Consider the following 23,989-nt stretch of genomic DNA (forward strand, 5'->3'; position numbering starts at 1 on the left):
GTAAAGAAACATATCCACACAAATAGGATGACTGTCGTGACTTTGATGTGGTTGCTACCATTGTCCTTAGCAAATTAACAACTCACAATCTACGAAATTAGAGAAAATATGTATTTTAGTACGAAACGCATTCAATTTCTGTGTGCCACAGCCACCTCAGTGATCTATTACTACAATAAAGTGAGACAAAAATACAAAGTACAGGAGTATCAACGATCACGTCACGGTACAGCGGTGAAATTCAGAATAAAGGCATGAATATTTGTAAGAAAATTAACATTGTCGGTTGGAATAGTTGTGCACAGCCCATGTGCAATAAAATCAGACTCAGTATACAGACAGATGCTGTTAAATGACATTGCTTGCTTTTGCGGTCAGTAGGCAGTACATAAGAAGAACAACAACGGCTGAGGTGGTAAAGGTGCAACTCGGTACAAAGGCAGTCGGCTCTGTGCGGTGTTTAAGTGTGCGTACGTGCCGCTACTGCAGAACGGATACAGACACCATTAGTGACAGTGCGTATTGTGTACATAAACCACGACTCTGACATTGTCATGCGAAAAACAGTTATCATGTGACGGAAAGCAAAAATCGGCGAGTAGAAGGAAATGGGAGTCTTTAATCATCAAGTAGGCAATAAACTGAATCGTTCAAGCACAGTGATTTACAATTTCGTTAGATTGGGCGCACTATATGGACAGAACGAAAAATTTGGGCAAATTAGTTAATTATCTGAGACATCGAAATAGTTACTTTCACGCACAGTAATGGTCTCAAACCGTTATCTTCTCAACTTATTGCTGATTAACGGTTGCCAGTAACTGCCAGGCGTGTACGACAAGTTTTCTTAAATGACAAACCTCTTGCATTCAAGAAGCGATTGCAGAACCTGCTCTGATACCCAGACGGTAACAGGCTAGATCTGAGTTTGCTTCAAAGATCTGTCATGGGAAGAATGGGATGAAGTTATCTTCAGTTAAGAGAAGAAGCATACTCTAAATGGTTCGGCTCGATTTAAATATGATTCGCATAATCTGAGAACAGAGCAGCACGTAAGAATGAGCAGAAATTTTGATTGTGGTATTGTTATGATTTGGACAGCCATCTGCAGTAAAGGTAAGTCACGCACTGCTTGGGTGAACACTAGACTGAACTCCAAAATGTACAACGAGAGTCTAGAGACAGAATAGAATAGAATAATGAGGACCTAGGCGACGAAAGACTAACGTTTCAACAAGATAATACATTTGTGCATGTTTCTACTACATCAAAAAAGTGGTTTGAAGATAGAGATATAGGTGTCTTGTACTGGGCTGCACGTAGGCTGGATTTCAGACCCGTACATAATAGTGGCAAGGCGTTTTTATGACAACGGAAGGCAATTTTAGGCTCCGTGTGAACTGAAAAGAGCGATACGAGAAGACTGGGCTACAATTTCCCTTCAAGAATAGGAACCTTAACAAAATGAACGCCGAAGAGAATTTTTGAAGTAATTAGGCTGAATTGAAATTATACAAATTAGTAACAATGCATATACAGTGTTCATACCAAATTCCATCGTGGAAATGCAAATGCCTTATTTTGTTACTTGTGCTATGAAAGGAACAATGTAAGCCCGTCTTGATTGTTTATGTGTTATATGTATGAGTTATTTTCATAATAAATCCGATACTTTTATGCTTCAGACTTTGTATATTACATTCGTAGCAACCCTGCCTTTATACTGGTTTACCCTAACACAGGCAACGTTATAATCCATAAGTAATTGTTCTAAGGTCTTTTGTTTGAAAAAGAAATGCCGTGTCGCACGGCACGGTTGTTTTCTCCACCTCCGGATAGTCATTTTGAGTGGAGTGTCGTGCTGGAGTCACGAGAGGGCAGATACGGAGGGCACGTGAATCAGGTTTTAATGTAATAAAATAAAATTAGTTGTGACTCTTCTTCTTTGTATCAGTGTAATGTAATAGAATGAATTTGAGCCGTGACTTATATAAAAAAGAAACACACATTAATGCAATGGCTCATCATTAAAGAGAAATAACTAATGTAGGAATATTATTAACAGTGTAATATGTTGTTTAATTTAGCCCGAAGCGTATAAGCATTCAGTAAACTAGCTCAGTTCCCAGGGGTTACGATTTTTTTTTTTTTTTTGTGAAATCTTACGGGACTTAACTGCTAAGTTCATCAGTCCCGAAGCTTACACACTACTTAACCTAAATTATCCTAAAGACAAACACACATTCCCATGCCCGAGGGAGGACTCGAACCTCCGCCGGGACCAGCCGCACAGTCTATGACTGCAGCGGTTACGGAATTGTAAATACTCATTTGTTTAACTATTAAAACTCCACAGATTTCCTCACTATATGACTAGTCGACGTCAAGTTAAAAGACGTGTGCTTATAGAACCAGAGAATATTTCGCCAGTCCGTTCACTGTACAACAATAAATTCCGTAACTCAGAATCGTGGTTTCGTCTTGATTCCCAATATAAGATAACAAGCGTAGCTTTTTCAGACAAAATCTTATACCAGAACCCGAATCCTGTGACCAGGCCTTCCTGCCTCGGATGATATCTCGCAACTTTGAGAAAATCTGAAATTGAATCTTATTAAATTATTTGCAGCGACCGTCAGGCTCGTAGAATCTGAGAGAAAGGTTTAGTTTTCTAACCGGCTGCACGTCTCTACGATGAGCTAAAAGAAAGTTCTTAATTATTTTTTAAGATGAAGAATTTCTATTAAGGCCCATGTCTACTCTAGACAAGCAAGGCTTAGGATTACAAATGATTTCAACGCGGACACAATTTTTAAGTCACAAACAACTCTATTTTCAGTTTTGTTAATAATTTACGTTGGCTGATACAGCAAGATGAACCTTCGTTAAACGCTCCTTACGGGTCGTGTCCAGATCATAAGCCAAGAAGAAGAATAGTAATGACGAAAGAGGTCAGAGTTCAAACACATAATCTCAATTCCATGGAATAGGCATACATTGTAGCATAATATATTGTTCCTTGGTAAGACTCGCAAGTTATTCATACAATACTTACCGTAAAAACATGTAATCTATACATTTCAAATTCGTGTCCACCCAGGAGAAACAGTACAAGGTGAGTACCCCAGTAGCCTAGCCAGCCGCAAGGACGGTCAGCAGTGTAGTCAGAGAGCTGCAGCAAGAAGATCCAGCGGCATCTTTCGGAGGCCAGCCAGGCCTGCCGTCCTGGTGAAGTGTTGACTAGTTTGAGCTCTGTCAACGGGGGCAAGTTTGGCGCGGCGACCGATGTTTTCGTAACGGCAGGCTGGACCTGAACGTTTGAAGTGGTCAGTTGCTACACAGAGACGAACGAGCTAAAGTGTGGGACTCGAGAAACTGCTGTTCTGTGGTACCGTCAGCCGGTCATCACCATAATATGCGCGGGGCATGGCAGCTGTCCGGACGTAACTAGCTGATGGAGCAGTTGGTGCCTTTTCGCAGTATTGATCCCACTGGTGGCGGGGAAAGGAGTTTCTGCACGTCAGAAGGAGCACTACCCTTGTGCTTTTGGCAGCTGACAGTTTCACACTTACAGTTTTATGGTTGATACAGTACACGCTGTAATATCCGAGTGGTACACAGGCGCACTGGGTGTGTTAGGCACAAACTCGGCACGGAAGTTCATTGTTGATGTGTTACAAGTTGTGGTTGCATATTGATGGCACACAGGAGAGAGTTGTGTGAATCGTGTTGTGTTAGGTATCTAATGATGGTAACAGGAGTAGACGAATGTGTAGTTGCTTGTTATGATACTAGTTAAGTCTGGAACTTGTTTCGGCATCTTATGTTTTACTGCTGAAGTTGTCTCATGTGTGATGACTGGTTACGACCATTGTAAATTGTTAATGTGGTGTCTGGTTATGTATATTAGGGGAAGGCTTGGATTTCGTTCTGTTATTTAACGGAAGTCATTTTTATACTTATTGTGTGGAGTCCTACTTAAGAATCTATACGACCTACAGAAATAATTTGCTTTGCTGAAAGTGTATTTCTATTCTGTTGATGGTAAATAAATAATAGTTAAATTGAGCAACAACTTTGGGGAAAAAGGGACAGTTGTAAGTCTAAATTTTGTTCACATTATAAAAAATTAGTGTCACCATTACAAGTAAAGTATGAAATGGTTGACTTTTACATGTGTAACCTTTCTCGTAACTGCGGTATCGGCCACTATTCCGTCGGACGCAGCTTCAAATTCACGCGTCGCCAGTTACGCTTCCTCGCTTCCTACAACCGCCACCCCGGCACAAAGGCGTTGTCACGAATGGTTATGCCGCTGCAAATGAGATGCAAGCATTCCGTTCCAGGAGCAGGTGTCCTTAAGTTCGAACATTCATGCACTGAGCCCATTTTGTGTGTTTGCCAGTTGAATAACATTTACAGACTTTCTTAGTAGCCAGGGCTCGTCATTTACTGAATAGTCGTAGTACTGAAGACTATCTGAAGTGTAAATCATTCGTATCGATATACATGTACCAACATTCAAACCCGCTGACGTTGCAACTTCAGCAGCTCTGTTCATGAACATCATATGTTCCTCGCTCCTGTGTTCACTAAAGAACCACACAGTGTGCATAGGAAGTCAGAGCAGTAACAAATTAAGATTTTTTTTTACCATCAGTCATCCTTACGGATGCCTTAATATTCTCAACACGGCGCTTACCTTCCTATCTGCATTATTTGACAACTTCTAGTCCCACCGTATTTTGGGTATTCAATGCTGATACTCTTTGTACAGCACCTCGAATTCGAAATTGACTTGCAATTCTCGTCATCTGTCTTTCAGAATTTGGTTTGCATATTGATTAGCAGCGTAACACACACTTCACATTTAATCAGACGAATGACCCAGTCACGATAGTCCTTTCTCAAGTTTACCTTTGTTTCCAAATCTGTGTGGCTAATTCTGTCTTGTCTTCCCGTGTAAAGTTTGTTTCTGGAAAAATCCTTGATGAGTTCAGCAAATAGCTTTCTGCTATGTCTGAAACAAGATTTCGCAGGGCACAAAACCAAATGGATATTTGTGACTTACTGTTGGCTATACCTTTGGAGTCCTCCTTAAATATATTCTTCCCATTTTCTATGTTTGTAATGACATTATAGCCTACATACGGTGTTAATCTCCTTCACCACTCTCCCTGCAGGATCTGCAGCAGGCCTAAATTTGCTGTCAAAATGTGTTCTACGTTACTGTGAGGTAGCATTTTAATATTTTCTCCCATTCTTTGGAAACGCATTGTGGAGCTTTGTTAGCAATTATTTTCTTTGATTTACATTTCGATGCCTGCTTTACGCCTTATTCATTTGAGACAACTCGACCCCGATTCTTTAGTGCATCGATAACACCTTCAATTTATTCGTGATTATCTTGCTCTAATAATTCCGTCGTCTTCATGATTTCCAGTTCAGTTCTCCACTGCTTTTTGTTCGGTGCTGTAGAATATTACAGCATAACATTATCACTCCTATTAATTCTCAAACTGGTTGCACAGTTTCACAGTTTGTTCAGACTCCCTTCCATCATCTACTACGCTAATTCTATAGTACAAATACATCAACAACACAACTCTGTGTGATATATTTGAACCTTTTCAGCGCCGGCCGAGGTGGCCGAGCGGTTCTAGGCATGGATGTGTGTGATGTCCTCAGGTTAGTTAGGTTGAAGTAGTTCTAAGTTCTAGGGGACTGATGACCTCAGAAGTTAAGTCCCATAGTGCTTGGTGCCATTTGATCCATTTGAACCTTTTCAGACCATCATAATGTATAAATTACTTTTTTATTCATGAAGTACGTTTATAAATAATAAATACCAAACTGAATTACACTTACTGATTGCTCTAATAATACTGTATAATTAATGGGGATATGTTGTCTGTCAAGCTTTGTCTATGTTTCTCCAAAATCTCTATGCACGGTTCATCAACGATATACGCATTTGTACCTATTAACTTCTTTGGTACAACACATAAGTATTCAAGTCAAAACAATACAAATAAATGCCAAATAATGAAGGATTAACATATTATTTTCCAAGTCAAAACCATAAAATACAGTGACGAATAATATGTAATTAGCTGCTCAGTGATGAGGATTGCTGTCAGGGCGTATATGCATTCTCTCCGACCTCCAATTCCCACCCAAAGTTCACTCTATTCAAACCACATCTGCTCAAATAGTCAAACAAAAGAATGCGTAATGTATAGTACTGTCACACTGCTCACACCCTTCTCTGGTTCACCATGCTTCCACCACAGTTAATTCTCCTGATTAGAGTAACCGTTTATGGTAGAAATATTCACTGACAGAACCAAAACATACAAGTGTCTAGTTATATCAGAATTAAGATGAGATTATGATAAGTGTGTGACATATACGTAAGTTGGCGGACCTACTTCTACATCTGAAAGATGATGTCTATTCATATCCCACCTCACCAGTAGTATAAGAATGGCACTAGCAGCGTCACTATGAGGATTAAAGTCATGTTTGCTTTAAATACACGTTTCAGTGGTCGTGAGCGTTAGTTACCTTTGAGACTGAACGTGCCGAGTTGATATTAGTCAAGAATGCCTTTAAAGGGACACGGATGCCATTATCAACATCTCACGGAGTTCGAACGAGGTCGTGTAACAGAGATACGAGTAGCTGTATGTTCCTTCTGCGATACTGCAGAAAGACTTGGTAGGAATGAAGCCAATGTGCATGACTTCTGTCAGCGGTGGTCACGAAAATGTACAGTCGCAGGAAGACGGGGGTCCAGACTGCCACGTGGCACTGCCACTAGGGAAGACAATCGTATTCGACGTATGGCTCTGGAGCATCGTACTGCGTCTCCAGCAGCAGTTTGAGCAGCAGACGGAACCATAGTGGTGCAAAGAAATGCTACAAATCAGTTGCTTAGAGGACAGCTCCGAGCCAGACACCCTGTAGCTTGCATTCCGCTGACCCCAAACGACCGCCGTTTCCGACTTCAGTGGTGTCAAATGAGAGCTCAGTGGAAGGCAGGGTGGAGGTCTGTTGTGTTTTCTGATGAAAGATGGTTCTGCTTCAGAGCCGGTGATGACCGTGTGTTGTTTGAAAGGCCAACTGAGTGCCTGAAACCATCCTGGTTCGGTGCCAGACACACTGGACCTGCACCTGGAGTTTTGGTCTGGGGCGCTATTTCGTATCACAACAGGAGTGCTCTCGTGATTATCCCATGCACCACCATGACTGGAAAATTGTACGTCAGTCTGGCGATTCGACTTGTTCTGCTGTCATTCATGAACGGCATTCCAGTGGGTGTTTCGCAGCAGGATAACGCTCGTCACTTCCTGCTGTTGTAACCCGACTTTCTCTGCAGAGTGTCGATATTTTGCCTTGGAATGGTCGATCACCAGATCCGTCTCCATTCGAGCACACATTGGACATCATCGCACGGCAACTCCAACGTCATCCACAAACACCATTAACTGTCACTGTGTTGACCGACCAAGTGCAACAGGCATGGAACAACATCCCACAAAGTGACACGACGTTTGTATTCTTGAATTCAACATCCTGGCGGTCACACCAGTTTTAAACCACTGCCAATTCATATTTGCAATGGGTTATCTCGAGATTACATTAACCTGTAATCTTGCAATGTTAATCATTTAAATATGTTACCTAGACAAATATGTTTCTGAAATTTCATTATTGTAAGTTAATTACTATTTTGTGATGCAATTTTTTTCCGTCAGAACTATTTATGTATAACTAGGTAGTGTTTACATGATAAATTATTACATGAAAATTTAGAATATTCCATTCTTTCATAAGATAATATCTCACCCCTTAATGAAATACTCAATAGCAGCACACAATAAATTAACCACCACCAATAATACCCATCAACACAAAAACATGAATTTCGATAGTCTTTAAAAGTAGAAAATCAAATAAATTTTTAAGTGGGAAGTATTTGTATGGAGTGTAGCCATGTATGGAAATGAAACGTGGACGATAAATAGTTTAGACAAGAAGAGAATAGAAGCTTTCGAAATGTGGTGCCACAGAATGCTGAAGATTAGATGGGTAGATCACATAACTAGTGAGGAGGTATTGAATAGAATTGGGGAGAACAGAAATTTGTGGCACAATTTGACTAGAAGAAAGGATCGATTGGTAGGACATATTCTGAGGCATCAAGGGATCACTAATTTAGTATTGTAGGGCAGCGTGGAGGATAAAAATCGAAGAGGGAGACCAAGCGATGAATACACTAAACAGATTCAGAAGGATGTACGTTGTAGTAGGTACTGGGAAATGAAGAAGCTTGCACAGGATAGAGTAACATAGAGAGCTGCATCAAATCAGTCTCTGAAGACGACAACAACAACAACAATAACACTTTTAACTGCTACACACGAATCTCAACCTGTGTTTGCAACCTCAATTGCAGCATCTATTTCCGAAAAATTATTTTAGACTCAAGTGTCAACATACAAACACAACTATGCATCATGATAAATGAATTGAATCACCAACGGGTCAGCTTGTCAGTCAACAGAAATATTAATAAAGTGCCACTCCCTCAAAAAAATTATAAATATGTATATAAATGCTGCAAAAACTTAATAACTGATTATTATGATTATTGTTCACCCTATACCATTCTCATCTTGCAGATATACGAGTACATGCATGTCACTAAACCAATAAACTGGAAATTTCGTCCCTTACAACGTAACACATACTTCATAAACTTCAATACGATACGACTGTATGCAAATAAATAAACCCACAAAAACGTAATTAGAAGCACATGCTGTCCGCCTTTCTGTGACCTGATTTTCACTATATTTATTTTCGTGTTCTATTCTGTGTATGAGAAACCATTGATTCTATTGAAAATGCGATAACATTCAGCTTTAACGAATGATACGCCTCGCAACCAGGGATAACATATGACATTCTATTGTCACAGATGGTGGCACTTTCTGTAAAATGAAGAAGATTTACTCTTTGTAATTTGTTCATATTAAAATGGAGAGAAGCATATTGAAATGGGTCTAAAATGGTCTGACATGTGAAGATACTAAATACAATTTCCAGAAAATATTATAGTGGACAGACATCTTAATAAATATTATAGTGGGCAGACATCTTGATAAATTTGTAATCGACAGAGAAACATGAGCGTGGACGTGTTGTGAACTGTGATTGTGAATAATAAATGTTAGGGACTGTAATTACTGATTCTAATAATACATGGTATTAAGTTTCGGGTATGTGTGAAGTATTTTTCTTGAAAATATCATTGTGTCAGTTTACAAGTTTAACGATTTATTTATGCACAAGTTTTGGGGATCTGTAAAGGACGACGGATTAAAAAGAACAGGCATCACTGTCGTTGACGTTTGAGCGGTATAATTTATTTAGTAATTTCATTTCATAAGTACAACTAATTAATAACGCGTTCGTTCTCCAGGCAGAGCGCCCTAATGGCATACATAAGGGGCCATGCACAACGGGACAGTGAAGGCTTTTGTTAATACACTACGATCAGCGCATTTCAGCTTGATGCAGCTCAGGTTCGCTGAAGATATGAAACCACATTGAGTAGGTATTCAAATTGGATTTCAACTTACGGAGCACGGTTTCATTGGTAATTTCTTGAACCGTAGTGATCAGAGTTCCACTTTCAATTACATACATAGTTAGGAAACGTCAGCATCATGTTATATAAATTATTATTGTTTCCTTTTAACACGTTCTTCACCTCCCAACGGCGTGAAGGTTTATCAGAACCGAAACGTGTTTCGGATTCCACTTTAAACTGTAGGTCCCCTTTCCCCAGTAGCATTACTTGGCCAGATTAGGGACACGCAAGTCACCGAAGTAGCGTCCATCTGAAAGACATGCACCAGGCCTTTGAGTCACACAAAATTATTATTATAACATAGATTCTTTGTTAAATCACGTTGCAGAAACAAAATGGTTCCTTTCACATTGGGTACACCAACCTAAACGCCGACTGTGAGCAATTTGAGATTGTAAGTCTGTAGATGTGAGTAGACTTTCCCTTAGTAGGCACTAGAAATGTATTTCTCTTTTGAATTTTGTTGTTCTACATCTTTCCATTCTCTAGAATCCCTTCTGTACCATATGTTCCTCCGCTAAAACTTTCCTCTCTTAGTTGGTTAACACAGGACCTGGAGGAAACTGTGCCATTTCAGCTATCATATTTTCAGTTTTCCCCCATCATAAATTCATATGTTGAAAAATCCGTTACATAACTCCTAACGGTATCCCTCAGACTGGTACTGCACCCACGTCGTAATTATGTTACTGCAACAAGCCCAGTACATCTCACCGAGATTGTTTCCTGGGCATTATACGGAGATTCTTACATGTCTAATATCTGGCCTTTTATTTATTTTCTTGCTATTTATCACACATCCCAGATATAATTGGGGTTCATTGTGTGAAGCAGTTATTTGGCACCTTCATATTCACTAGGTAATCCTTCATTACTAGTGGTCCTTGTCAATGCGTGTAGTCACAGAAAACATCGAAAATACGGTTACCAACAGAATGTATGCAGAACTACCATGACCTATTCGTAATGATCCAAGTAAAGCGACTACTCGCACTTCTCCTGTTACACTTGGGATAACGTTCTGCGTCACTATCTGAACTCTAACTGTACTACGGTTTACCCTCTGGCATCTGTTTCAAGCAGTTAGTTGGCTCCTTATTCGCTTGACTGTTTATTTGAATACTAATTATTTTCTAGAAAGCAAAGCTTAAAGTCTTCGTTCTCTAAATCTTTTCACCAAAACTGTATCCCTTCGTAATAGTCGAAAACAGGAGAAGTTCAAAGGGGCATTTCGTTGTTGACGTTTGAAAACTGTATCAAGCTGCAAGGACACTGCGGAGGATCGATGCTTGATCAGTTGACCCTCAACGTAAAAGAATGTGAATTAGAACATGTACGTGGGCTGACAGACCCATTATTGTTTCATTACACGACAGCAGAAAACTCCATTGAACCAGTCACATCCATTAAATATTTATGAGTACGTTTACGGAGCTATTTGTAGTGGAATGATCACATAAAACTAATCGCAGGTAAGGTAGATACCGTTCATTGGAAGAGTCGTCAGGAAGTGTACTCCACTTACGAAAGAGGTAGCTTCAAAAACTCTCGTTCGACCAGGGTCTGATAACAAGACCTTTCTGTTTAATGGCACATACTTTACCACTAAGTCACCAGACCTGACTGTTTCACAGCAAAAATACTGAATACAACGCTTCGTAAAAAAATAGCATGTTAGGTTGAATTGAATCGTATACTAATTGAATTAGTTTTTTGACAATAACTGTGGTCATGAATTTAACGTACATTTTCAGAACTATCTTTTTCCAAAACTATCTTTTTCTCTCTCGTGCTTAACTACTTTTAAGAGGATAGAAAATATTTTCCACAATATATTAGATTATTGTTATTAGCTTCTAGGCTTATGAGAAACTGTGCTTACCAGTACTATACTAGCTTTTAAACAGGAATTGTATAAATAAATAAACCTGACCATAAAATTTACAGATTTTGATGTTCAATGCTTCTTGAACTCTTAACATACGCATGGGCAATATGGAACAGAGTTTGAAACATTTATATGATTAACATGCGGCTTCAAGACAGGTGAGTAGCTGATCAAGATCTACATTAATGTGAACCTCGATGGATAAAATTGTAAAATACCATCGTTGTTGGCGATGGTCAACGAGTCCTTTAAGAGCTATGAGGACTTCTTCGTCAGAGATACTGTGAAACAATTCTCTTCTACTGCAAGCTCTTTGCTTTCCATATTGAACTACAAGTACTATGAAAAACAATACAACCACGTCACCATTATAAATTACACATGGTTCACAGTAAGCATTTGACAAAGGAGAGAACATTGATAAAATGTGAAGGATTTCACAATAGTTGTTCTCCATATATGACGTAAGTTTATTGCGTAAAAATGTGCAGGCAAACAGTTTCATCCATAATTAAATATTTTATTTCTGCAATGTAGCTGGATTTTATACGTTTGTAAGATTGTTGTTAACGTGATAGGCCACTATCGGCTTGCTGCACTGCAAAGCAAACCAGCAAACATTAGTGAAAATTGTGAACGAGAGGAAATGAAACCGTAGCATACATTAGCTTAGGTGATATGAATGCGTGGAATTGCAGCAGCACATGAGCAAAATAAGAAACTTTGCAACCAGTGCAGAAATTCCTGAGAAGTCATAAAATATTAAGGTTATATATGGTGTCTCATGGGGAATGGTCAATGTTCAGGGACGGGACAGGAACGGTCATTCGAAGCAAAAAGTCTGGTGAACGTGGCCTCGGAAACGAGTCCTTTAAGAGCTATGAGCACTTCTTCGTCAGAGATACTGTGAAACAATTCTCTTCTACTGCAAGCTCTTTGCTTTCCATATTTTTAGAGGACCAAAACAGTAGATGAGATTAGTTTCATAGTACCGAAGATGAAGAAGTGGTCGTAGCTCTTCAGATATGCATTTAAGAACCCATATTTACTGGACTTTATTGCTTCGAATGGTGATTCGTGCCATATACCTTGATACTGACCATTTCTCCTGCGACGCCCTGTGTAATATTTCATTCCTCTCTTAGTTACAGTGAAGCTATTTGACTTAAATTGCTTTTACCTTTCTTATGCCTCCTTTAGTTTCGTTAGGCAGACATACTATACCTGTGTTTCTTCACTGCGAAACTGATACTAGTGAAGTCTGCGGTGCTCAAAACTCAGCGCCGCTAGGAGGGCAATAGTGGCGAGCCCTTCGTTTCAGCTACCTTTTACTACCCAGAAAAAATTCCCTGTAGTCAATATAATAGCGGGTTGAGTCACCTCGTACTGTCCTTGAGGCGCTGGAACTAGGACATTTCCTGGCCATTGAACGCTGGACCTCCTAGGCCGGAGCTTGACGGGCTAAGCTTTATACCACCACGGCCATAGATCTAGTGAAACTGCAGGCATATGTTATCTACTGCCATGAAATAATAGAGTCATGTTCGTAAATATTTCTTTTCCTCGCCCTTTTCTTTGTTTCTCCAGAACGATAAGCATTATACAAATGCTATTGTAAAAAACTTCCTAATAAAACTATTCGTGTTGAAGCAAAGGCACTACGAAAAGCCTTTCAGGCACGTCACCATCATAAATTCGATGATACATGGTTCATAACTAGCTATCTGATGAAGGAGACCCCCATTGTAAAATGTGGGATGGTTAACCCCTTCAATACACAACAGCTCTTCGTCACTTTGACAAAAGACTGTTGCTAATAAAAATGTGCAGCCAAACATTTTCAGACACTGTGAAGTACACTATATGATAAAAAGTATCCGTAAAAATCCAGAAACATACGTTTTTCATGTTAGGTGCATTGTGCTGCCACCTACTGCCAGGTACTCCATATCAGCAACCTCAGTAGTCATTAGGCATTGTGAAACAGCAAAATGGGGCGCTCCGCGGAACCACGGACTTCGAACGTGGACAGGTGATTGGGTGTCACTTGTGAAATACGTCGTTTCGCGAGGTTTCCACACTCCTAAACATCTCTAGGTCTACTGTTTCCGATGTGACAGTGAAGTTGAAACGTGAAGGGACACGTACAGCACAAAAGCGTACAGGCCGACCTCGTCTGTTGACTGACAGAGACCGCCGACAATTGATGAGGGTCGTAATGTGTAATAGGCAGACATCTATCCGGACCATCATACTGGAATTCCAAACTGCATTAGGATCCACTACAAGTACTATGACAGTTAGGCGGGAGGTTAGAAAAGTGGGATTTCATGGTAGAGTGGCTGCTCATAAGCCACACATCACGCCGGTAAATGCCAAACGACGCTTCGCTTGGTGTAAGGAGGGTAAACGTTGGATGATTGAACAGTGCAAAGACGATGTATGGATTGACGAATCACGGTACACAATGTGGCGATCTGATGGCAGAGTGCGGGTATGGCGAATGCCCCGTGAACGTCATCTGCCAGCGTGTGTAGTGCCAACATTAAAATTCGGAGGCGGTGGTGTTATGGTGTGGACGTGTTTTTCATGGAGGGGGCTTGCACCCCTTGTTGTTTTGCGTGTCACTATCACAGCACAGGCCTACAGTGATGTTTTGAGCTCCTTCTTGCTTTCCACTCTTGAAGAGCAATTCGGGGATGGCGATTGCATCTTTCATAATGCACGACCTGTGGCGGAGTGGTTACACGACAATAACATCCCTGAAATGGACTGACCCGCACGGAGTCCTGACCTGAATCCTATAGAACACCTTTGGGATGTTTTGGAACGCCGACTTCGTGCCAGGCCTCGCCGACCAACATCGATGCCTCTCCACAGTGCAGCAATCAGTGAAGAATGGGCTGTCATTCCCCAAGAAAGCTTCCAGTACCTGACTAACGTATGCCTGCGCGAGTGGAAGCTGTCATTTATGCTACGGGGAGAGGGGGGGGGGTGGCAACACCAAAATGAATTCCAGTATTACCGGTGGTGGGCGCCACGAACTTGTAAGTCATTTTCAGCCAGGTGTCCGGATACTTTTGGTCAAATAGTGTATTTGATCTCTGCCATACAGCTGGCTTTTATACGTTTGTAAGGTTCTTGTTGACAGCACGGGCTACTATCAGCTTGTCGAACAGCGAAGTGAAATTCAAAAATCTTAGAGAAAGTTGTGAACGGCTAAAAATGAAACTATAGTACATGTTCGGTTAGGCCATATGAATGTCTGGAATGTCATTAGCACATGTCCAACGTAACAAACCTTACGACCAGTGCAGAACATCGTGAAAAGTCTGACATAATCGTTGATGCTACTCGGGGCATCCCAGGGGGAATGGTCCAAGTTGGACGCCTGCATCTACATCTACATCTACATACATACTCCGCAATGCACCATACGGTGCGTGGCGGAGGGTAGCTCGTACCATAACTAGCATCTTCTGTCCCTGTTCCACTCCCAAACAGAACGAGGGAAAAATGACTGCCTATATGCCTCGGTACGAGCCCTAATTTCTCTAATCTTATCTTTGTGGTCTTTCCGCGAAATATAAGTTGGCGGCGGTAAAATTGTACTGCAGTCAGCCTCACATGCTGGTTCTCTAAATTTCCTCAGTAGCGATTCACGAAAAGAACGCATCCTTTCCTCCAGAGACTCCCACCAGAGTTCCTGAAGCATTTCCGTAACACTCGCGTGATGATCAAACCTGCCAGTAACAAATCTAGCAGCCTGCCTCTGAATTGCTTCTACGTCCTCCCTCAATCCGACCTGATAGGGATCCCAAACGCTCAAACAGTACTCAAGAATAGGTCGTTTTAGTGTTTATAAGCGGTCTCCTTTACAGATGAGCCACATCTTCCCAAAATCCTACCAATGAAACGAAGACGACTATACGCCTTCCCCACAACTTCCATTACATGCTTGTCCCACTTCATATCGCTCTGCAATGTTACGCCCAAATATTTAATCGATGTGACTGTGTCAAGCGCAACACTACTAATGGAGTATTCAAACATTACGGGATTCTTTTTCCTATTCATCTGCATTAATTTACATTTATCTATATTTAGATTTAGCTGTCATTCTTTACACCAAACACAAATCCTTTCCAAGTCATCTTGTATCCTCCTACAGTCACTCAACGACGACACTTTCCCGTACACCACAGCATCATCAACAAACAGCCGCACATTGCTATCCACCCTATCCAAAAGATCATTTATGTAGATAGAAAACAACAGCGGACCTACCACACTTCCCTGGGGCACTCCAGATGATACCCTCACCTCCGATGAAGACTCACCATCGAGGACAACGTACTGGGTTCTATTACTTAAGAAGTTCTTCAGATTATAAACTTTTTTTTTCTTTGACAATGGCGAAACGGTGAACCCTTAAGGAACTAATAAAGTAAATGTTTTTTAGTAGAGTGTTTCACTATTAATATGTTATACTGCCTCCACATGTTTCCTTCTTCCTCTTTTGAGACGAATCAGGTTGAATGCGTGAAGACGAAAAATATAAGTGGTACTGTAAATCGAGAATTGAAGGAATAGTTTACGTAACAGACGCGGTGACGTCTAATACGACTTTTTCTGTGTATGCTCCATCCATTGCGTCAAAAAGTTTGCTTCATGGACATATTGTAAATTTCCTGCGCCAGGCGTACAAGTGTTACAGAAATGAAGCATCTTCGAATGTCTAGAAGCATTCAGTTCACCCTTTTACAGTAACAATAACAGCTGATAGAGTGTTACTATGGACGACAGGTTAGCATCCACAAGTATGCACTGTCGCTATGGCTTACCCAGATACCGCCAACAAAACTTCAGTAAGGAAATATTCGTGGTAACGTACAGGAAGATACAAAGGTTCTGTGGCTTGTTAATAAGTTGGAAAATCCATTTAAGATAATTCTGTGTCGAAGAGGCTGGTACGCTTCCACAAAGCACGCCACGCAGCGTGTTGATAAAGAAATCAGCAGCGACAACGCGTTCTGGGGCCGCATATAAGCGGCGCCGCCGGGCAGCGACTTCCATTCGCCTGCAGCTCTTCTCTCGCGAGTGCGTTGGTTCTGTGGAACTAGAACTCTGTTGCACGAGAGCTATGTCGGCGCTGAGGAAATTAATTTCGGGCTCCAGCAAAGCCGGCGCGTGCGGGAGGCACATTCTGGAGTTCGCGTCACACGACGAAGTAAGTCACATTGCACATCGCACTGAAAACATAATTCTTCCAGTGTTTCGAGAGAGTAGAATTCACTGCATGCGTTTTGTATCTCTTGCGAGCCTACACGGCAGATATTCAGTTTTGGTTCTGTTTGATAACTGTACGTCGTCGTTTCTCTGCCTGAAAAGTCAAAAATGTATTGCATGTTATCCATCATTGCTAATATTTCCGTAAGTATATGAAAAAATTTCGTTGAAGGAACATTTCCCTCGGCATTGGTGATATTTTCCACTCAAGGGAAAGGTAACATCAATGTCTAATATTAGCAATATAGTTTACTAGTTAAAAGCAGCCTAGAAAAACAATCAAATTCTTACACGAAAAATTGGCCCGTGATGAACAAAGACTTTATTATGAGTATTACATTGACTTTTAGTTGTAACACTAACAGGACTATAATAATAAAAGAAATTGGTGACAACCTTGTACATTTTTCTACTAAATGCTTTTTAATACTGATTAATAAGAATATTTTTTTCTGAAGTGCATTTATGGAAATTCAGTGTACATTGAATTCGTAATTTTAAAGAAGGTGATTGTAAAGTAGTAGCAGTAGTAGTAGTAGGAGTAGGTTTATTCATCCGTAATTTATCAGAGGGCTAAATCTAAACAAATCTATTTCCTCACACATTTTTCATTTCATTGAAGGATTAATCAACTGCAAATAGATGTAATGTACGTATGTCTTTATTCGTATCCTTTTAATTGGTTTCCTTTACCTACAGATTTTAATACTTTTACCAACTGTTTCACATTAGTCAAATATTCCTCTTAACTTCCCTAAAAGTACTTATCAATGCTTAAATCGAACGGTAAAAAGTAAACTGTACGAAACTGTATAACTAATAATAACAATAACAGTAATTTTAGTAACAACGCCAATATTACGACCCAAATTTGTTACTGTAATGTAGATTTTTCCTTTGCCACAAAGTATTAATAGAACTGGTCACGTTCAAAGAAGCAGGTGGATAAAAGGCTAGGACGAGATCGAGAAGAGTGATCTATGGATGAAAGTAAAAATAAGTAAATCAGCTCTGTAGCAAAACATTATGCCTAAAATAATATGGAGAAGCAATGGGAATGGATAAACAGCCTCCATTTGTTTTAGTGTTCGATGGTGGAACATATGGTACTTATTTCAAATAGAATATATAAATTCATTAATAAGTTACAGTCACGCAACGAAAAGTGAATCAGGCTATTGCTCAATTTTCCTCCCTTCCTGATATTTCATACACTGTGTGATAAAATGATGAACTCAAACACACGGTACGGTGTAAAAGGATACTGAGGTTTCGTGAAACGATATATCAACATATAAAATATTTTTCTGTGTCAGTCATTACCTCTGTTTACCACTTCACGTTTCGGTGGTCCACGTCATCTTCTGGCGGAGAACTACCTTGTGTGCAGTGAACAACGCAAGCCACAAATAATAAGTAGTAAGTAGCATTTGTTTAGTTCTACTTTACTCAAAAGACGAGAGGTAACTTGTTTTACGCTCCACCTGCTGCTTGAAAAAGCCTCTGTGCTCTGCCCTAACACCATAAATGTGTCTACCTGAAGGTGATGGTCCGGACAACGGTAACGTGTAGTGTTTCAAGTGACTGGTGCCAGAAACTGTTACGAGCCATAGTCTTCATGGTTATGACCTTCATGAACGAAAGAATTATTTGTTTGCTTCATCGGATAGGTAGACTATTACCAATATTCCGAATGTTGTGCAAGAAAGTTTTAATCCTGACTCCGTAGTTATACAAAGTCTGATGTCTATTTAAATTTTAAAACCACGAAATCTTCACTAAAGAAGCAAACTCAAATGTTCCGCCCACAACAGTGCACACTACCAAAATGTTACAAAATGCGATTTTATTAGGAATCATGTCTCGGGTGTCCGCCCCGATAGCTGAGTGGTCAGCCTGACAGCTTACCGATCTACAGGCCCAGGTTCGATTCCCGGCTGGGTCGGAGATTTTTCTCCGCTCAGGGACTGGGTATTATGTTGTCTTCATCATCATTTCATGCCAATCCGGCGCGCAGGTCGCCATATGTGGCGTCGAATGTAATAAGACCTGCACCGAGGCGACCGGACCTGCCCCCCAAGGGGCCTCCCGGCCAATTACGCCAAACGCTGATATCCATTTTTCCATATCTGAGGTCCTATTGATCACAGAATGAGGGGTGAAGTGTTTTGGATAGACCTTTACCTAGCGGCTATTTGTATATCTGCCGGAAGAATGGCCATACCGTAACTATCCTATGTACAGGGTCAAAATGTTAGCGTTACACACTTTCTGCAGCCCAGGCAAATTGAGCAACTCAGTTGGTACTTTGGCATTATGTATGGTCTTGAGTGATACTTAGGCGGCTTGTAAAAGCACCATCTGTTCATGAGCGCTTGTTGAGGAAACCACGAAAAACCATGATTTTTGGGTACGGAAAGTACCAGTTGTTGGGATAGCAACTTCTATAATTTCTGTTCTGGAAACCTTGAATCTTTTTTTCGGTATCATTACCCGTTGTCGGACTCCAGAGGTTCAAAGTTACCTTTATTATACACGTAATATGCGCTATGAGGCGTTAATGTACTTTTAACCGACGTAGTAAACACATGGCAGGTGTTCTGGGGTCATCTCAAGCGTTCTGAGGTCACCGAACTATATCTGCAGTAAGCATTTTTTTACCAACAAAAGTTTATGATGCGTGTGTTCCGTACAATGGAAATTTCACGTCAGTGTAAATATGTCCAAAGTTGTACTGCAGTGACAAAATATGAGCTAAGAAGAGTCTCAACATGCCTGAAAATAACTTAAAATGACTTCCAAAACTTTTGTAAAACTGGAAACACTACAAATTTAGTATAATACTTCTAATCAGATTTTTACTCTTTTAAGTCACAAATCATAAACCGGACGTTTTCGATTATTTGCGATCGATGGGTGAAGTATCCAGAAAAAAATGTGAAACAAACTATTTTGTGTTAATAAAGTATTCTGAGTATTTATTTGTTATTTATATATGTCTAAGTATATAAACGTAGTGAATAGATAAATCGTCAAAACTTTATTGACCTACATAATTCGTTTTATATAAACAGCACACGCTATGGCTGCTGGGGCACAAATGCGGCGAATATGTTACTCTTGAAAAGACTGTGACAGAAATGAGGACGACCACCTGCCTCAATGCTCATTGCGCCATCTTCACTAAATATTTTGGCATGAGAATATGTTTGCGTTTTTTGGTGCTGAAAGAGAGTAGCAGAGAGACAGTGCCAGTGGCACAGAAAGAGAGAGAGTTGACAGAGAAAAAATGGTAGTAAAGAGAGACGGATGAGGGCAACAGCATGGGAGCCGAATAGAGGGAACATACTGATGGTCAGTGTTTCAAATGGCTCTGAGCACTATGGGACTCAACTGCTGTGGTTATAAGTCCCCTAGAACTTAGAACTACTCAAATCTAACTAACATAAGGACATCACATACATCCATGCCCGAGGCAGGATTCGAACCTGCGACCGTAGCGGTCGTGCGGTTCCAGACTGTAGCGCCTTTAACCGCTCGGCCACTCCGGCCGCCCCGATGGTCAGTGGGAGTCAGTGTCAGTAAAAGAGAACGAGAGATGGATGTAGACAGAGTTAATGTGAGCAAAAGAGGTAGGAGACAATGGAAATGGAAAATAGATGAGTGCAGATCACACATAGGCTAGGGGATTCTGAATCCTCCCAGTTTAGTAGTTTATTTAGTTAGTTTCATGTTCCACGCACCATTTGCACGATAAAACGTAATGAGGAGGAACGAGTCATTTTACTTTTTTAAATATAGCCATCTTCTGAACATTTATAAAGTTCGTTCTTTCAGTACCTGTACTGTGAGTTAGTCATTTCTACCCATCACCTTTTACACATTACAGTAATAGAAAGTCTTCTACTGAATAGAAGGAGTTGTCAGGGAGAATTTTCAGTTTGTTTTCGAATTTTACATTGCTATCTTTAAGATACACTTGATGTATTAGCAAGAGATTTTGTCTTGTCGTTATGCACTCTATCTGTGATGAAGATTGAATTAATAAGGAGTCATGAATCTTATTTTTCCTTCTGGCACTGTAATTATGTACGTCGTTAAGGCTTTTGAACTGCAGTAAATTATTTACAATACACTTCATGAGGGAATAAATATATTGTGAGCGGTAAATAGAAGTCTACCAGATGATCGTGGATACCCGCGATATACTGCTCTTACAGCACGTTTTTGAGCAATGAAGACTTTCTTAAAGATGAGTTACCCCGGAACATAATTCCGTATGACATACTGGATGAAAATATGCTAAATATGTCAACATACTGGTTTGTCTCTTGCAGTGATTTGTGATGATTGTAAATAAAAACGTAGCTGAACTAAGTCATTTCAGGAGATCAAAAAATGTGCTTTTTTACGGTTTAAATTCTCATAAATATGAACACATAAGAATTTTGAAGTTTCCACCCTATTCATTATATTCTCACCATGAACTACTATTATCATCCGTGTAGAACCCCTAGACGCGCAGAACTGAATATGTCTTTTTAGAATTGAGTGCGAGTCCATTGGCAAGAAACCGGTCAATGATATTTTTAAGAACATTGTTTATATTCTTCTGTTTCTGCATGTATGCTTAGGTGGATTACTAGTATCATCTGAAAAAAAAAGAAGAGCTAATTCTGCTTGTTGTATTTTAGACAGAAGATCGTTTACATATGTGAGATTCAATAGTGCACCTAGGACTGTAACCTTATAATGATTTCTCCCTAGTCAGAATAATGTCCACGGACTACATTGCTTAAATTATTAATTACTATTTTCTGCGTTCTTTGAGTGAGGTATGACATTTTCGACTGATTGATTATACCCTTAATTCCATGAAAGTTCTATTTATCTAGGAGAATGTCATGATTCAAAGAGTGAAATGCTTTAAATTAGTTGTAGGAAATACCAACCGTTGCTATTTATTATTTAACGCTTGCAAAATTTAGTGAGTGAACATGTAAATGGCATTGTCAGTAGAACATCTCTTCAGAAATCCAAACTGCGATTAGCTGATGGTATTATTGTTGTTCAGGTGAGATACTATTCTGGAATGCATCACCTTCTCCCAAATTCTGGAAAATAGTGTCAGAATAGAGACAGGTCGGTAATTATAGACATCTCTCCTTTCTTATGGAAGGATCTGGCAAAGGCATATTTCAGTGCTTCTGGAAAAATGCCTTTATGAGCGAACTTCAACACGTAGGTACACGGAGGCGACTTTTTGGACAGAAATTTTAAACGTGTGAGTATGGGGAAAAAATGAGTTAGACCCCTAAAGTTGTTGATATGACGACGTATGGTGAAAAAGTGACAGTGGGAGAGAAAGACAAATCAGACAGTGTAAGTGAAACAGGAGACAGTGGGAGCAAATGAAACGAATCGGCAGTGGAGACAGTGGGAGAGAGACATACATAGAAAGTGAGAGGGATATGCTGAGTATGAAGTCTTTTAACTGTAAAGAGAGACTGGATAAAAAGATTTAGGATGTTCTATGTTAAAGGGGTGCGAGTGTGTCCGCATGCCAAAATTTTTTTATAAGTTGGCGGGATGAAGACTGGAGGTAGCTGGTTCCCCGCTTTTCGTCCAGCCTTTTGAAGAGTAACATATCCATCATTTCCTTGCTCCGACAGGGGTTTTCTTTGCTGGTAAAATTATGTTCGAATTTTCTAATAATATTTGCGGAAAATGGAGATAAGTGATGCTATTGACAGATTTACCATCAGAATAAAATGAAGCTTAAGTCCTTAGAGCATTTTCGTATGAGAAAAGGAGTCTCTAGAGGTTAACCACAAGTGACGTTGATGTTTCAGGCTGCCCTGTGTAGGCAGGTACACGCGTCCCCCGCGCTGCAGAAGTCTCCGGACGCGGCGGCCATGTCGCGGCAGCCGGGCAGGGCCGGCCTCCGGACTTCGCTGCCGCTGACCAAGCCCATTGCGGACCGCTCCGCCGCCCCGCCTCCGGAGCGTCCGCAGATACGCATCGATCCCAGCCTCCTAAATCTGCAGGAGACGACCGGCCAGCATTCGAGGAATCGTCCCGATAGAGCAAACAATCAGTCCAAGGATTAAAGGGATAAATGAACAACTTTTATAGACCTCTATGTGTATACGTGTATGTGACGTACACAGTATAGTACAAAACCAAAGACCTACAGCACCACGGTCCCACTGAAGAAGAATCTGGAGGAGACAAAGATTATGCTGCATCCGAGCTGCTGTTGATACCCGAAGACGTCTTCCTTCCTCCATTGCTATAACGATAAAAACTAGCAGAAACCTATATCTGCCATAGTAGATTATGTCTATCATTAGAGTTGTACATAGAAATATGGCATAGCCGGTTGAAGCTGTATAAATTTATTACGGAAGTTGAAATAGATTGTAAACTTATAGATTTCATAAAGACTACTGAAATTTATGTGTCGCCAAAGTAATAAACTAACAGAGCATAACTCCGTCCAAATATGAGAGTCTAACGACCAAACTCCAACCTTACCAAGGTAAAAATATTTTATCTTTCTTGTGATGTGATTTTGTGTACAAAATTATAAGCACTGACAAGAATACTCTTATTAGTGCCTAAGCTAATAAAGAGCTAATTTTGTATTTTTGAAGCACTAAATTCCAGTTCTACTTCTAATAGATAATGTTCATCGTTTAAAATGAAATACTCGAAAAAACATAAACCTTACTCGGCTTTGTGTTCTGAACGCTGTTAGATGGCACACTTTGTTTCCATATTCTTTGTCTTCTGAAATAATTCAACATCACAAACGACTAATCTTTAAAAGGCAAAACACCAATTTTCTGCATTATATTTCTTGAATGAACTAAACAATAGACATTAATTGGCTACGTCAGTTTTACGGAGAAACAGTTTGCATTATGACTGAGTTGCTGCATAGATTTCTCATAATTTGCTTTTGTACACATAGTCACAACCCGTTATAACTGAAACAACTTCAGGGGACGCGTCCTTAGGTGGGCTACGACTTCAACATTCTCTTCCCCGTCACAATATTCTGTACAGAATATGTGCTCAAAATTTGTACATTCAATTAGGGTCATTAGTCAAAGCATTTCTGAGAGTATCAGATATCTTTTATATTG

The 23,989-nt window shown here is 40.2% G+C and overlaps 1 protein-coding gene across 1 annotated transcript; it reads left to right on the forward strand.

Moving 5' to 3' along the window:
- Positions 1-16,641: 16,641 nt before the first annotated feature.
- On the forward strand, positions 16,642-23,318 carry LOC126458665 (uncharacterized). Its single transcript, XM_050095813.1, has 2 exons — positions 16,642-16,779; positions 22,691-23,318. The coding sequence occupies exons 1-2, from the start codon at positions 16,693-16,695 to the stop codon at positions 22,946-22,948; spliced, it is 345 nt and encodes a 114-aa protein (XP_049951770.1). The 5' UTR covers positions 16,642-16,692; the 3' UTR covers positions 22,949-23,318.
- Positions 23,319-23,989: the final 671 nt, after the last annotated feature.

The sequence above is a fragment of the Schistocerca serialis genome, chromosome 1, assembly GCF_023864345.2.
Source record: "Schistocerca serialis cubense isolate TAMUIC-IGC-003099 chromosome 1, iqSchSeri2.2, whole genome shotgun sequence".
NCBI classification, from domain to species: domain Eukaryota; kingdom Metazoa; phylum Arthropoda; class Insecta; order Orthoptera; family Acrididae; genus Schistocerca; species Schistocerca serialis.

Excerpts from the sequence above, each read along its gene's own strand:
- LOC126458665 (XM_050095813.1), top strand. The coding sequence starts at position 16,693 with ATGTCGGCGCTGAGGAAATTAATTTCGGGCTCCAGCAAAGCCGGCGCG. Across the intron at positions 16,780-22,690 it reads AGTTCGCGTCACACGACGAA|GCTGCCCTGTGTAGGCAGGT; the intron begins GTAAGTCACATT and ends TTGATGTTTCAG.